Source organism: Oncorhynchus mykiss, chromosome 26, assembly GCF_057628025.1.
Source record: "Oncorhynchus mykiss isolate SJ-2025 chromosome 26, ASM5762802v1, whole genome shotgun sequence".
NCBI lineage: Eukaryota > Metazoa > Chordata > Actinopteri > Salmoniformes > Salmonidae > Oncorhynchus > Oncorhynchus mykiss.
This window is the reverse complement of record NC_143047.1, coordinates 34,027,501-34,044,094: the sequence shown is the minus strand read 5'-3', so window position 1 is coordinate 34,044,094 and position 16,594 is coordinate 34,027,501. Positions and strand designations below refer to the sequence as shown.

At 52.5% G+C, this 16,594-nt stretch overlaps 1 protein-coding gene across 1 annotated transcript in view; it reads right to left on the bottom strand.

Annotated features, from left to right (window-relative positions):
* Nucleotides 1-214: 214 nt before the first annotated feature.
* LOC110511523 (proprotein convertase subtilisin/kexin type 6) overlaps nt 215-16,594 on the bottom strand; it is a 114,851-nt gene continuing 98,471 nt past the window's right edge. Inside the window, exons 20-21 of the mRNA XM_090222822.1 lie at nt 4,604-4,716; nt 215-1,271 (exon numbers count right to left, since the gene is read on the bottom strand). Of these exons, the coding sequence (XP_090078948.1) occupies nt 1,174-1,271; nt 4,604-4,716 (211 nt within the window). The 3' untranslated portion in view covers nt 215-1,173. The remainder of the gene's footprint in view (nt 1,272-4,603; nt 4,717-16,594) is intronic.

Sequence of the window (16,594 nt, the reverse complement as noted above, 5' to 3'; positions counted from 1 at the left end):
CTCCAACGCAGTGCCACCTCAGACATCGGCTAAACACGGTGAATGGATTGAATCTAGGCCTGAGGCTTTAGACACAACTTAAAACAACAATGTTGACTTCACAAACACCTTGTATTGTTTTGGAATTGGTTTGTCGAAATCTGATGAGTCTTATTCGGGTTGAAGCTTTAGTGAGTTTGAAAGCCTGTGTCAAACATTTCTATGCAAAAAGATATCATACACAATGTACGTCTTTTATTTAATACATAAAAACAAACGATAAAAACATAAAATACACATTCTAGAATGTACAACAGCATTGTAAATGGTACAGTATACAGGAATTGTACAGTATTCAGTAATAGTCCCGTGTATCTCAGTTGGTAGAGCATGGCGCTTGCAATGCCAGGGTTGTGGGTGTGATTCCCACGGGGACCAGTACATGAAAATGTATGCACTCACTACTGTAAGTCATTCTGAATAATAGTGTCTGCTAAAATACAATTACAGTAATTCATTGTTTTACATATTTCTTTATAAAAAAAACTAAAAGCCTTATACAGTATAAACATTTTTTTTTGTGAGGAAGTTTGTATCTTAAGTATGAAAAAGTTGATCAGGGTCGTATTCGGTAGGGCACACAGCAGAAAACAGAAACGTTCAAGTAGTCCCTTCATGTTTCAGTTTGTCTTATTCCACTTGGTGCCTTATAAATACCATCCCCATTTTGAGTGATGCTGTTGGTTTATCAACCAGCTTCACTTCCAAAACACAGTGGTTCAATCAGAGAGTTATCCACTAACGTGTCATTGTAAAAGTACTGTACTTTACAACAATGCAGCATTAGAATACAAAATATACATGTTACATGTATGTTGTTTTTTAAATAAAAAAGACCACTTTAAAATACTGTATGTATCGTATGAAAATCAAGTCTACCCTTTGCGGGGTAAAATTGATGGGAGGAATAGTGTGTGTTCCGGGTTGGGGTCAATTCCATTTCAATTCAGTGGATTCAGGAATGCATTGAGGAAAATGGAATTGACCCCAACCTTGGTGAAGGCCTATTCACTCTTTATTTTCATTCAGACACAGACATTAGCTAGTTTGGAAATGTACAGTGGATGAGGAAGTGGTGGGTTCCACGCAGGGTTCCTCTCCAGGTTCCACTCTTCAGGTTCTCTACTAGGATTCTCAACCGGTCATCAGACAGGTTCTGCAGCAGAACTGGCGGAACAGCTTCTTCTCACACAGCCGGTTGGACTTTACCATCTCACAAAACACCTCGTCGGCTAGAGAGAGAGAGAGAGAGAGAGAGAGAGACTTCAAAGATTATACACACAGCTATGTCCTCTCCCACACTTTCCTCCCTTCCCCTATACAAACTTTCTGTGCCAATCCTTTACTACTACACAAACCCCCCCTTTCCCAGTCATCCTCCAAAAATGCCCTCTCCTCACCTCTTTCTCCACTCTCAGCCCCCTCCCTTCTGCCCTCCTCATGACCTCTCCTTGTCCCCTCCTCTCCTAAATCTCCTTCTCTACTACATCCTTTCTCCATATCCATCCATTCTACCCTTTCCGTGCCGTCTCCTCCTTCATCCTCTTCCTCCTCTTCCGTTCTCACTTTGCTATGGCCCCTTTACTCTGTTAGAATATTCTTTCTAGTCCGGTGGTGGAATTGGGTCACTGTAGAGAGTCCGTGGTGCAGAGAGAGAAGCCTGTTAACCACAGAGAGGAGCCCAGACCAATCCTGTTCCCTGTTATACCAAAGCTCCCATGGAGGTGTGAGGCCCTGGTGAGGCCATACAAAGGCACTGTTTACTCATAGCAACATTATGGCTGCTTGGCCAATACTTTCAGTGCGTCCCAATTGGCACTCTATTCACTATGTCGTGCACTACTTTTGACTAGGGCCCATAGCCTTTCCCTCCCTCCCTCCCTCCCTCCCTCCCTCCCTCCCTCCCTCCCTCCCTCCCTCCCTCCCTCCCTTATATATCTCACAGGCTGCTACAGCCATGGGCCCTAGTTGCTCTTTCAAACCCAAATCACATCCCTTCCTCTCACATCCTGCGGCATGCAATTGAGAAACACCCCTGGAGACCTGAGCGAGCGAGCACCCCGCAGGGCCCAACAACTGAAAGTAACTAAAACTTAAGGTGAGAGAATCTGAACGTGAAACATTTCCTAAAGGCACAAACGTAGGGGTGTTTCTTTAAAAAAAAGTATTGGGGAACGAGCTACGAGGTTTGCAGAAGGCAGCAGACCTGTGTTCAAATACTATTGGAAATAATATAAAATACTTTATCTGTGCTTGATTGAGCTTGCCTGGTGTAATTGGCCAATAGAATAGTCTCAAAACTGTAAACACTGACCATCTGGCACTCCGAGCAGGAAAAAGCAAAAGCTGAAAGTTTTTTTTTAGAGATTTCTAATTGTATTTGAACCCAAGTCTGGAAAGCAGTGTGTCTATTCCTATATCCAATATCTTGCTGAGTGCATCCAATTGGACGAACTCCGCCACTGTAAAAACAGAATAAACAAACATTTCACAAGATGTCTCGATAGCCACCTACATACAGTATGTGAAACATCCAACATTACAGCTCTATATCCCCTGGATAGTGGCTTAGTAAGGCTTAGCAAGACAGACCTAGACTCTTCTCATTCATTCTTTACCTCACCTTCTTGGACGGGCCGTTAGGGTTGTAGAATGCAGAAACAGGCGCGTTAGACATAAAGCGGGCCAACATGGTAATCTAATGAACATGGTAACCTCATAAACATGGTAACCTAATGAACATGGTAACCTCATAAACATGGTAACCTAATGAACATGGTAATCTAATGAACATGGTAACCTAATGAACATGGTAACCTAATGAACATGGTAACCTCATAAACATGGTAACCTAATGAACATGGTAACCTAATGAACATGGCAACCTAATGAACATGGTAACCTAATGAACATGGTAACCTCATAAACATGGTAACCTAATGAACATGGTAACCTAATGAACATGGCAACCTAATGAACATGGCAACCTCATAAACATGGCAACCTCCCAACTCCCCTCTCTGACCGACTCTCTCCCAACTCCCCTCTCTGACCGACTCTCTCCCAACCCCCACTCTCTGACCAACTCTTTCCCAACCCCCCCTCTGACTGACTCTCTCCCAACTCCCCTCTCTGACCGACTCTCTCCCAACTCCCACTCTCTGACCGACTCTTTCCCAACCCCCCCTCTGACTGACTCTCTCCCAACTCCCCTCTCTGACCGACTCTCTCCCAACTCCCCTCTCTGACCGACTCTCTCCCAACTCCCCTCTCTGACCGACTCTTTCCCAACTCCCCTCTCTGACCGACTCTCTCCCAACTCCCCTCTCTGACCGACTCTCTCCCAACTCCCCTCTCTGACCGACTCTCTCCCAACTCCCCTCTCTGACCGACTCTCTCCCAACTCCCCTCTCTGACCGACTCTCTCCCAACTCCCCTCTCTGACCGACTCTCTCCCAACTCCTCTCTCTGTCCGACTCTCTCCCAACTCCCCTCTGACTGACTCTCTCCCAACTCCCCTCTCTGACTGACTCTCTCCCAACTCCCCTCTCTGTCCGACTCTCTCCCAACTCCCCTCTGACTGACTCTCTCCACACAGCCAAATAGCATTAATAGAGTGTTACTGTAAGTCAGGAGGAAACACTTGAACACTACCTTTAAATATCTTATTCTATACCACCATCACCGTGTCATATGAATGTCGTCCCACTCAAAAACAACAAACCATCTTGGTGTGATGTTGTTATGATAATATCATGTCAAAGAAAAACTATCATATTTTTCAAGCAAAACTAGTATTCACATTGGTACCTTTGTCAACCATCGCAAATGTTCAATTCAATTACATTTCCTAGTCAGAATAAAATGGCCCTTTTTCTGAAATGACACTCGTCACGATCCATTGTGAATGCCTACTGTATGAATCATTAACCACAGCTCCAAAGCCCCACCACCACCACACACTTCAGAAAAGGGAGGAAGCCCATTCAATTGAAAACGCCTCTGCTCGGTTCAGTTATGGTCCATTTTCACATGGCGGTAAAAAGACCAACTAGTTATTACAATAATGACCAAGCAGCTGGTTCTGGCTGTGAGAGCCGAAAGCTGAAAGCAGCTTCTAAGAGCCTAGCTGCAGTAGCTACTGTATCTGGCTCCCAAGTGGCATCCTATTCCCTATATAGTGCACTACTTTGGACCAGGGCCCATAGGGTGCAATTTGGGATGCAACTTGATGCTCCGAGAGAGAATTCAAAGCACTTGTTAATGGCAATTACATGCCTTTCAGAACCGCCACCTACTTCACTCAGGGTGAAAGAGATTAAGTGTGACACAGGGGTCACAGTAATGACATTGTTAGCACCCCTCGCCAATCTGTTCTGCATTCACACAATTCATTCACACAAGCCTCCTGTATGAACATCCCACCAGAGAAAGAACTGTTGGGGTATGTGTCACCACCGCTATTTGTGTGTGTGTGTGTGTGTGTGTGTGTGTGAAAGTGTGAAAGTGTGAGTGTGTATTTCAGGCCTTTTGAGTGACCCTCAACAAGCTCTCATACACTCACCATTGTTACAGGTGGCGTTCACGATGCACATCCTGCTGACGAGGTTGTAGCTGTCTTTGCACTTGACGCAGGTCGTCCCGGGGCCGTCGCAACTCAGGCAATTCTCCTCACACCTGGACATCGCACCCACACAATAACATGGAGGGACAAAAGAGAATGAGAGAGAATGAAAAGAAAGAAAGAGTATGGGATACGTCCAGAAAACAAGGTGGGCCTTTTTCCCCCCAGAGAGATGTAGAAAGAGAGAGACAGAGAGAGGGGAGGTTGAGAGGGAGAAAGAGACACAGGGGTAAAGAAAGAGAGAGGGGGAGGTTGAGAGGGAGAAAGAGACACAGAGGAGTAGAGAAAGAGACACAGAGGAGTAGAGAAAGAGAGAGGGAGAAAGAGAGACATAGGGGTAGAGAAAGAGGGGGGGGAGGTTGAGAGAGAGAAAGAGAATGTATTGGATAATGAATAGCGACAAGAAGACAATTATGTTATGAATAGTTATGGAAGGGTCTGACCTAGTGGGTGATGGGACAGGGTCTGACTTAACGGGTGATGGGACAGGGTCTGACCTAACGGGTGATGGGACAGGGTCTGACTTAACGTGTGATGGGACAGGATCTGACTTAACGGGTGATGGGACAGGGTCTGACCTAACAGGTGATGGGACCGGGTCTGACCTAACGGGTGATGGGACAGGGTCTGACCTAACAGGTGATGGGACAGGGTCTGACCTAACGGGTGATGGGACAGGGTCTGACCTAACAGGTGATGGGACAGGGTCTGACCTAACGGGTGATGGGACAGGATCTGACCTAACAGGTGATGGGACAGGGTCTGACCTAACAGGTGATCGGACAGGGTCTGACCTAACAGGTGATGGGACAGGGTCTGACTTAACGGGTGATGGGACAGGGTCTGACCTAACGGAGGATGGGACAGGGACTGACCTAACAGGTGATGGGACAGGGTCTGACCTAACGGGTGATGGGACAGGATCTGACCTAACAGGTGATGGGACAGGGTCTGACCTAACAGGTGATCGGACAGGGTCTGACCTAACGGATGATGGGACAGGGTCTGACCTAACGGAGGATGGGACAGGGTCTGACCTAACAGGTGATGGGACAGGGTCTGACCTAACGGGTGATGGGACAGGATCTGACCTAACGGAGGATGGGACAGGGTCTGACCTAACAGGTGATCGGACAGGGTCTGACCTAACGGATGATGGGACAGGGTCTGACCTAACGGGTGATGGGACAGGGTCTGACCTAACAGGTGATGGGACAGGGTCTGACCTAACAGGTGATGGGACAGGGTCTGACCTAACAGATGATGGGACAGGGTCTGACCTAACAGGTGATGGGACAGGGTCTGACCTAACAGGTGATGGGACAGGGTCTGACCTAACAGATGATGGGACAGGGTCTGACCTAACAGATGATGGGACAGGGTCTGACCTAACGGGTGATGGGACAGGGTCTGACCTAACGGATGATGGGACAGGGTCTGACCTAACAGGTGATGGGACAGGGTCTGACCTAACAGGTGATGGGACAGGGTCTGACCTAACAGATGATGGGACAGGGTCTGACCTAACAGATGATGGGACAGGGTCTGACCTAACGGGTGATGGGACAGGGTCTGACCTAACGGATGATGGGACAGGGTCTGACCTAACGGGTGATGGGACAGGGTCTGACCTAACAGATGATGGGACAGGGTCTGACTTAATGGGTGATGGGACAGGGTCTGACCTAACAGGTGATGGGACAGGGTCTGACCTAACAGATGATGGGACAGGGTCTGACCTAACGGATGATGGGACAGGGTCTGACCTAACAGGTGATGGGACAGGGTCTGACCTAACAGGTGATCGGACAGGGTCTGACCTAACGGGTGATGGGACAGGGTCTGACCTAACGGATGATGGGACAGGGTCTGACCTAACAGGTGATGGGACAGGGTCTGACCTAACGGAGGATGGGACAGGGTCTGACCTAACGGGTGATGGGACAGGGTCTGACCTAACGGGTGATGGGACAGGGTCTCACCTAACAGGTGATGGGACAGGGTCTGACCTAACAGGTGATCAGACAGGGTCTGACCTAACGGGTGATGGGACAGGGTCTGACCTAGTGGGTGATGGGACAGGGTCTGACCTAACAGGTGATGGGACAGGGTCTGACTTAACGGATGATGGGACAGGGTCTGACCTAACAGGTGATGGGACAGGGTCTGACCTAACGGAGGATGGGACAGGGTCTGACCTAACGGAGGATGGGACAGGGTCTGACCTAACAGGTGATGGGACAGGGTCTGACTTAACGGGTGATGGGACAGGGTCTGACCTAACAGATGATGGGACAGTGTCTGAATTAACGGGTGATGGGACAGGGTCTGACCTAACGGAGGATGGGACAGGGTCTGACGTAACAGGTGATGGGACAGGGTCTGACTTAACGGGTGATGGGACAGGGTCTGACCTAACGGATGATGGGACAGGATCTGACTTAACGGGTGATGGGACAGGGTCTGACCTAACAGGTGATGGGACAGGGTCTGACTTAACGGGTGATGGGACAGGGTCTGACCTAACAGGTGATGGGACCGGGTCTGACCTAACGGGTGATGGGACAGGGTCTGACCTAACAGGTGATGGGACAGGGTCTGACCTAACAGGTGATGGGACAGGGTCTGACCTAACAGATGATGAGACAGTGTCTGAATTAACAGGTGATGGGACAGGGTCTGACCTAACGGAGGATGGGACAGGGTCTGACCTAACAGGTGATGGGACAGGGTCTGACTTAACGGGTGATGGGACAGGGTCTGACATAACGGATGATGGGACAGGATCTGACTTAACGGGTGATGGGACAGGGTCTGACCTAACAGGTGATGGGACAGGGTCTGACTTAACGGGTGATGGGACAGGGTCTGACCTAACAGGTGATGGGACAGGGTCTGACCTAACAGGTGATCGGACAGGGTCTGACCTAACAGGTGATGGGACAGGGTCTGACTTAACGGGTGATGGGACAGGGTCTGACCTAACGGAGGATGGGACAGGGTCTGACCTAACAGGTGATGGGACAGGGTCTGACCTAACGGGTGATGGGACAGGATCACCTAACAGGTGATGGGACAGGGTCTGACCTAACAGGTGATCGGACAGGGTCTGACCTAACAGGTGATGGGACAGGGTCTGACTTAACGGGTGATGGGACAGGGTCTGACCTAACGGGTGATGGGACAGGGTCTGACCTAACGGGTGATGGGACAGGGTCTGACTTAACAGGTGATGGGACAGGGTCTGACCTAACAGGTGATCAGACAGGGTCTGACCTAACAGGTGATGGGACAGGGTCTGACCTAACGGAGGATGGGATAGGGTCTGACCTAACGGGTGATGGGACAGGGTCTGACCTAACGGGTGATGGGACAGGGTCTGACCTAACAGGTGATGGGACAGGGTCTGACCTAACAGGTGATCAGACAGGGTCTGACCTAACGGGTGATGGGACAGGGTCTGACCTAGTGGGTGATGGGACAGGGTCTGACCTAACAGGTGATGGGACAGGGTCTGACTTAACGGATGATGGGACAGGGTCTGACCTAACAGGTGATGGGACAGGGTCTGACCTAACGGAGGATGGGACAGGGTCTGACCTAACAGGTGATGGGACAGGGTCTGACTTAACGGGTGATGGGACAGGGTCTGACCTAACAGATGATGGGACAGTGTCTGAATTAACTGGTGATGGGACAGGGTCTGACCTAACGGAGGATGGGACAGGGTCTGACCTAACAGGTGATGGGACAGGGTCTGACTTAACGGGTGATGGGACAGGGTCTGACCTAACGGATGATGGGACAGGATCTGACTTAACGGGTGATGGGACAGGGTCTGACCTAACAGGTGATGGGACAGGGTGTGACTTAACGGGTGTTGGGACAGGGTCTGACCTAACAGGTGATGGGACCGGGTCTGACCTAACGGGTGATGGGACAGGGTCTGACCTAACAGGTGATGGGACAGGGTCTGACCTAACGGGTGATGGGACAGGATCTGACCTAACAGGTGATGGGACAGGGTCTGACCTAACAGGTGATCGGACAGGGTCTGACCTAACAGGTGATGGGACAGGGTCTGACTTAACGGGTGATGGGACAGGGTCTGACCTAACGGAGGATGGGACAGGGTCTGACCTAACAGGTGATGGGACAGGGTCTGACCTAACGGGTGATGGGACAGGATCACCTAACAGGTGATGGGACAGGGTCTGACCTAACAGGTGATCGGACAGGGTCTGACCTAACAGGTGATGGGACAGGGTCTGACTTAACGGGTGATGGGACAGGGTCTGACCTAACAGGTGATGGGACAGGGTCTGACTTAACGGGTGATGGGACAGGGTCTGACCTAACGGAGGATGGGACAGGGTCTGACCTAACGGGTGATGGGACAGGGTCTGACCTAACAGGTGATGGGACAGGGTCTGACTTAACGGGTGATGGGACAGGGTCTGACCTAACGGAGGATGGGACAGGGTCTGACCTAACAGGTGATGGGACAGGGTATGACCTAACAGGTGATGGGACAGGGTCTGACCTTGTGGGTGACGGGACAGGATTTGACCTAGTGGATGATGGGACAGGGTCTGACCTAGTGGATGATGGGACAGGGTCTGACCTAACGGAGGATGGGACAGGGTGTGACCTAACGTATGATGGGACAGGGTCTGACCTTGTGGGTGATGGGACAGGGGGACAGAGAGTGGATTATGGGACAGGGTCTGACCTAGTGGATGATGGGACAGGGGGAGAGAGAGTGGATGATGGGACAGGGGGCGAAAGAGTGAATGATGGGACAGGGGGCGAGAGAGTGGATGATGGGAGTGTGATGGGACAGGGTCTGACCTAATGGGTGATGGGACAGGGTCTGACCTAACGGGTGATGGGACAGGGTCTGACTTAACAGGTGATGGGACAGGGTCTGACCTAACGGGTGATGGGACAGGGTCTGACCTAACGGGTGATGGGACAGGGTCTGACCTGACAGATGATGGGACAGGGTCTGACTTAACGGGTGATGGGACAGGGTCTGACTTAACGGGTGATGGGACAGGGTCTGACCTAACAGGTGATGGGACAGGGTCTGACTTAACGGGTGATGGGACAGGGTCTGACCTAACAGGTGATGGGACCGGGTCTGACCTAACGGGTGATGGGACAGGGTCTGACCTAACAGGTTATGGGACAGGGTCTGACCTAACGGGTGATGGGACAGGATCTGTCCTAACAGGTGATGGGACAGGGTCTGACCTAACAGGTGATCGGACAGGGTCTGACCTAACGGGTGATGGGACAGGATCTGACCTAACAGGTGATGGGACAGGGTCTGACCTAACAGGTGATCGGACAGGGTCTGACCTAACGGATGATGGGACAGGGTCTGACCTAACGGGTGATGGGACAGGGTCTGACCTAACAGGTGATGGGACAGGGTCTGACCTAACAGATGATGGGACAGGGTCTGACCTAACAGGTGATGGGACAGGGTCTGACCTAACAGGTGATGGGACAGGGTCTGACCTAACAGATTATGGGACAGGGTCTGACCTAACAGATGATGGGACAGGGTCTGACCTAACGGGTGATGGGACAGGGTCTGACTTAACGGGTGATGGGACAGGGTCTGACCTAACGGGTGATGGGACAGGGTCTGACCTAACGGGTGATGGGACAGGGTCTGACTTAACAGGTGATGGGACAGGGTCTGACCTAACAGGTGATCAGACAGGGTCTGACCTAACAGGTGATGGGACAGGGTCTGACCTAACGGAGGATGGGATAGGGTCTGACCTAACGGGTGATGGGACAGGGTCTGACCTAACGGGTGATGGGACAGGGTCTGACCTAACAGGTGATGGGACAGGGTCTGACCTAACAGGTGATCAGACAGGGTCTGACCTAACGGGTGATGGGACAGGGTCTGACCTAGTGGGTGATGGGACAGGGTCTGACCTAACAGGTGATGGGACAGGGTCTGACTTAACGGATGATGGGACAGGGTCTGACCTAACAGGTGATGGGACAGGGTCTGACCTAACGGAGGATGGGACAGGGTCTGACCTAACAGGTGATGGGACAGGGTCTGACTTAACAGGTGATGGGACAGGGTCTGACCTAACAGATGATGGGACAGTGTCTGAATTAACTGGTGATGGGACAGGGTCTGACCTAACGGAGGATGGGACAGGGTCTGACCTAACAGGTGATGGGACAGGGTCTGACTTAACGGGTGATGGGACAGGGTCTGACCTAACGGATGATGGGACAGGATCTGACTTAACGGGTGATGGGACAGGGTCTGACCTAACAGGTGATGGGACAGGGTGTGACTTAACGGGTGTTGGGACAGGGTCTGACCTAACAGGTGATGGGACCGGGTCTGACCTAACGGGTGATGGGACAGGGTCTGACCTAACAGGTGATGGGACAGGGTCTGACCTAACGGGTGATGGGACAGGATCTGACCTAACAGGTGATGGGACAGGGTCTGACCTAACAGGTGATCGGACAGGGTCTGACCTAACAGGTGATGGGACAGGGTCTGACTTAACGGGTGATGGGACAGGGTCTGACCTAACGGAGGATGGGACAGGGTCTGACCTAACAGGTGATGGGACAGGGTCTGACCTAACGGGTGATGGGACAGGATCACCTAACAGGTGATGGGACAGGGTCTGACCTAACAGGTGATCGGACAGGGTCTGACCTAACAGGTGATGGGACAGGGTCTGACTTAACGGGTGATGGGACAGGGTCTGACCTAACAGGTGATGGGACAGGGTCTGACTTAACGGGTGATGGGACAGGGTCTGACCTAACGGAGGATGGGACAGGGTCTGACCTAACGGGTGATGGGACAGGGTCTGACCTAACAGGTGATGGGACAGGGTCTGACTTAACGGGTGATGGGACAGGGTCTGACCTAACGGAGGATGGGACAGGGTCTGACCTAACAGGTGATGGGACAGGGTATGACCTAACAGGTGATGGGACAGGGTCTGACCTTGTGGGTGACGGGACAGGATTTGACCTAGTGGATGATGGGACAGGGTCTGACCTAGTGGATGATGGGACAGGGTCTGACCTAACGGAGGATGGGACAGGGTGTGACCTAACGTATGATGGGACAGGGTCTGACCTTGTGGGTGATGGGACAGGGGGACAGAGAGTGGATTATGGGACAGGGTCTGACCTAGTGGATGATGGGACAGGGGGAGAGAGAGTGGATGATGGGACAGGGGGCGAAAGAGTGAATGATGGGACAGGGGGCGAGAGAGTGGATGATGGGAGTGTGATGGGACAGGGTCTGACCTAATGGGTGATGGGACAGGGTCTGACCTAACGGGTGATGGGACAGGGTCTGACTTAACAGGTGATGGGACAGGGTCTGACCTAACGGGTGATGGGACAGGGTCTGACCTAACGGGTGATGGGACAGGGTCTGACCTGACAGATGATGGGACAGGGTCTGACTTAACGGGTGATGGGACAGGGTCTGACTTAACGGGTGATGGGACAGGGTCTGACCTAACAGGTGATGGGACAGGGTCTGACTTAACGGGTGATGGGACAGGGTCTGACCTAACAGGTGATGGGACCGGGTCTGACCTAACGGGTGATGGGACAGGGTCTGACCTAACAGGTTATGGGACAGGGTCTGACCTAACGGGTGATGGGACAGGATCTGTCCTAACAGGTGATGGGACAGGGTCTGACCTAACAGGTGATCGGACAGGGTCTGACCTAACGGGTGATGGGACAGGATCTGACCTAACAGGTGATGGGACAGGGTCTGACCTAACAGGTGATCAGACAGGGTCTGACCTAACGGATGATGGGACAGGGTCTGACCTAACGGGTGATGGGACAGGGTCTGACCTAACAGGTGATGGGACAGGGTCTGACCTAACAGATGATGGGACAGGGTCTGACCTAACAGGTGATGGGACAGGGTCTGACCTAACAGGTGATGGGACAGGGTCTGACCTAACAGATTATGGGACAGGGTCTGACCTAACAGATGATGGGACAGGGTCTGACCTAACGGGTGATGGGACAGGGTCTGACCTAACGGATGATGGGACAGGGTCTGACCTAACGGGTGATGGGACAGGGTCTGACCTAACAGATGATGGGACAGGGTCTGACTTAATGGGTGATGGGACAGGGTCTGACCTAACAGGTGATGGGACAGGGTCTGACCTAACAGATGATGGGACAGGGCCTGACCTAACGGATGATGGGACAGGGTCTGACCTAACAGGTGATGGGACAGGGTCTGACCTAACAGGTGATCGGACAGGGTCTGACCTAACGGGTGATGAGACAGGGTCTGACCTAACGGATGATGGGACAGGGTCTGACCTAACAGGTGATGGGACAGGGTCTGACCTAACGGAGGATGGGACAGGGTCTGACCTAACGGGTGATGGGACAGGGTCTGACCTAACGGGTGATGGGACAGGGTCTGACCTAACGGAGGATGGGACAGGGTCTGACCTAACAGGTGATCAGACAGGGTCTGACCTAACGGGTGATGGGACAGGGTCTGACCTAGTGGGTGATGGGACAGGGTCTGACCTAACAGGTGATGGGACAGGGTCTGACTTAACGGATGATGGGACAGGGTCTGACCTAACAGGTGATGGGACAGGGTCTGACCTAACGGAGGATGGGACAGGGTCTGACCTAACAGGTGATGGGACAGGGTCTGACTTAATGGGTGATGGGACAGGGTCTGACCTAACAGATGATGGGACAGTGTCTGAATTAACGGGTGATGGGACAGGGTCTGACCTAACGGAGGATGGGACAGGGTCTGACCTAACGGAGGATGGGACAGGGTCTGACTTAACGGGTGATGGGACAGGGTCTGACCTAACGGATGATGGGACAGGATCTGACTTAACGGGTGATGGGACAGGGTCTGACCTAACGGGTGATGGGACAGGGTCTGACTTAACGGGTGATGGGACAGGGTCTGACCTAACAGGTGATGGGACCGGGTCTGACCTAACGGGTGATGGGACAGGGTCTGACCTAACAGGTGATGGGACAGGGTCTGACCTAACAGGTGATCGGACAGGGTCTGACCTAACAGGTGATGGGACAGGGTCTGACTTAACGGGTGATGGGACAGGGTCTGACCTAACAGATGATGGGACAGTGTCTGAATTAACGGGTGATGGGACAGGGTCTGACCTAACGGAGGATGGGACAGGGTCTGACCTAACAGGTGATGGGACAGGGTCTGACTTAACGGGTGATGGGACAGGGTCTGACCTAACGGATGATGGGACAGGATCTGACTTAACGGGTGATGGGACAGGGTCTGACCTAACGGGTGATGGGACAGGGTCTGACTTAACGGGTGATGGGACAGGGTCTGACCTAACAGGTGATGGGACAGGGTCTGACCTAACAGGTGATGGGACAGGGTCTGACTTAACGGATGATGGGACAGGGTCTGACCTAACAGGTGATGGGACAGGGTCTGACCTAACGGAGGATGGGACAGGGTCTGACCTAACAGGTGATGGGACAGGGTCTGACTTAATGGGTGATGGGACAGGGTCTGACCTAACAGATGATGGGACAGTGTCTGAATTAACGGGTGATGGGACAGGGTCTGACCTAACGGAGGATGGGACAGGGTCTGACCTAACGGAGGATGGGACAGGGTCTGACTTAACGGGTGATGGGACAGGGTCTGACCTAACGGATGATGGGACAGGATCTGACTTAACGGGTGATGGGACAGGGTCTGACCTAACGGGTGATGGGACAGGGTCTGACTTAACGGGTGATGGGACAGGGTCTGACCTAACAGGTGATGGGACCGGGTCTGACCTAACGGGTGATGGGACAGGGTCTGACCTAACAGGTGATGGGACAGGGTCTGACCTAACAGGTGATCGGACAGGGTCTGACCTAACAGGTGATGGGACAGGGTCTGACTTAACGGGTGATGGGACAGGGTCTGACCTAACAGATGATGGGACAGTGTCTGAATTAACGGGTGATGGGACAGGGTCTGACCTAACGGAGGATGGGACAGGGTCTGACCTAACAGGTGATGGGACAGGGTCTGACTTAACGGGTGATGGGACAGGGTCTGACCTAACGGATGATGGGACAGGATCTGACTTAACGGGTGATGGGACAGGGTCTGACCTAACGGGTGATGGGACAGGGTCTGACTTAACGGGTGATGGGACAGGGTCTGACCTAACAGGTGATGGGACCGGGTCTGACCTAACGGGTGATGGGACAGGGTCTGACCTAACAGGTGATGGGACAGGGTCTGACCTAACGGGTGATGGGACAGGATCTGACCTAACAGGTGATGGGACAGGGTCTGACCTAACAGGTGATCGGACAGGGTCTGACCTAACAGGTGATGGGACAGGGTCTGACTTAACGGGTGATGGGACAGGGTCTGACCTAACGGAGGATGGGACAGGGTCTGACCTAACAGGTGATGGGACAGGGTCTGACCTAACGGGTGATGGGACAGGATATGACCTAACAGGTGATGGGACAGTGTCTGACCTAACAGGTGATCGGACAGGGTCTGACCTAACAGGTGATGGGACAGGGTCTGACTTAACGGGTGATGGGACAGGGTCTGACCTAACAGGTGATGGGACAGGGTCTGACTTAACGGGTGATGGGACAGGGTCTGACCTAACGGAGGATGGGACAGGGTCTGACCTAACGGGTGATGGGACAGGGTCTGACCTAACAGGTGATGGGACAGGGTCTGACTTAACGGGTGATGGGACAGGGTCTGACCTAACGGAGGATGGGACAGGGTCTGACCTAACAGGTGATGGGACAGGGTCTGACCTAACAGGTGATGGGACAGGGTCTGACCTTGTGGATGATGGGACAGGGTCTGACCTAGTGGATGATGGGACAGGGTCTGACCTAACGGAGGATGGGACAGGGTGTGACCTAACGTATGATGGGACAGGGTCTGACCTTGTGGGTGATGGGACAGGGGGACAGAGAGTGGATTATGGGACAGGGTCTGACCTAGTGGATGATGGGACAGGGGGAGAGAGAGTGGATGATGGGACAGGGGGCGAAAGAGTGAATGATGGGACAGGGGGCGAGAGAGTGGATGATGGGAGTGTGATGGGACAGGGTCTGACCTAATGGGTGATGGGACAGGGTCTGACCTAACGGGTGATGGGACAGGGTCTGACTTAACGGGTGATGGGACAGGGTCTGACCTAACGGGTGATGGGACAGGGTCTGACCTAACGGGTGATGGGACAGGGTCTGACCTGACAGATGATGGGACAGGGTCTGACTTAACGGGTGATGGGACAGGGTCTAACTTAACGGGTGATGGGACAGGGTCTGACTTAACGGGTGATGGGACAGGGTCTGACCTAACAGGTGATGGGACAGTGTCTGACTTAACAGGTGATGGGACAGGGTCTGACTTAACGGGTGATGGGACAGGGTCTGACCTAACAGGTGATGGGACAGGGTCTGACTTAACGGGTGATGGGACAGGGTCTGACCTAACGGAGGATGGGACAGGGTCTGACCTAACAGGTGATGGGACAGGGTCTGACTTAACGGGTGATGGGACAGGGTCTGACCTAACGGAGGATGGGACAGGGTCTGACCTAACAGGTGATGGGACAGGGTCTGACCTAACAGGTGATGGGACAGGGTCTGACCTGACAGATGATGGGACAGGGTCTGACTTAAAGGGTGATGGGACAGGGTCTGACTTAACGGGTGATGGGACAGGGTCTGACCTAACAGGTGATGGGACAGTGTCTGACCTAACGGGTGATGGGACAGGATCTGACCTAACAGGTGATGGGACAGGGTCTGACCTAACAGGTGATCGGACACGGTCTGACCTAACAGGTGATGGGACAGGGTCTGACTTAACGGGTGATG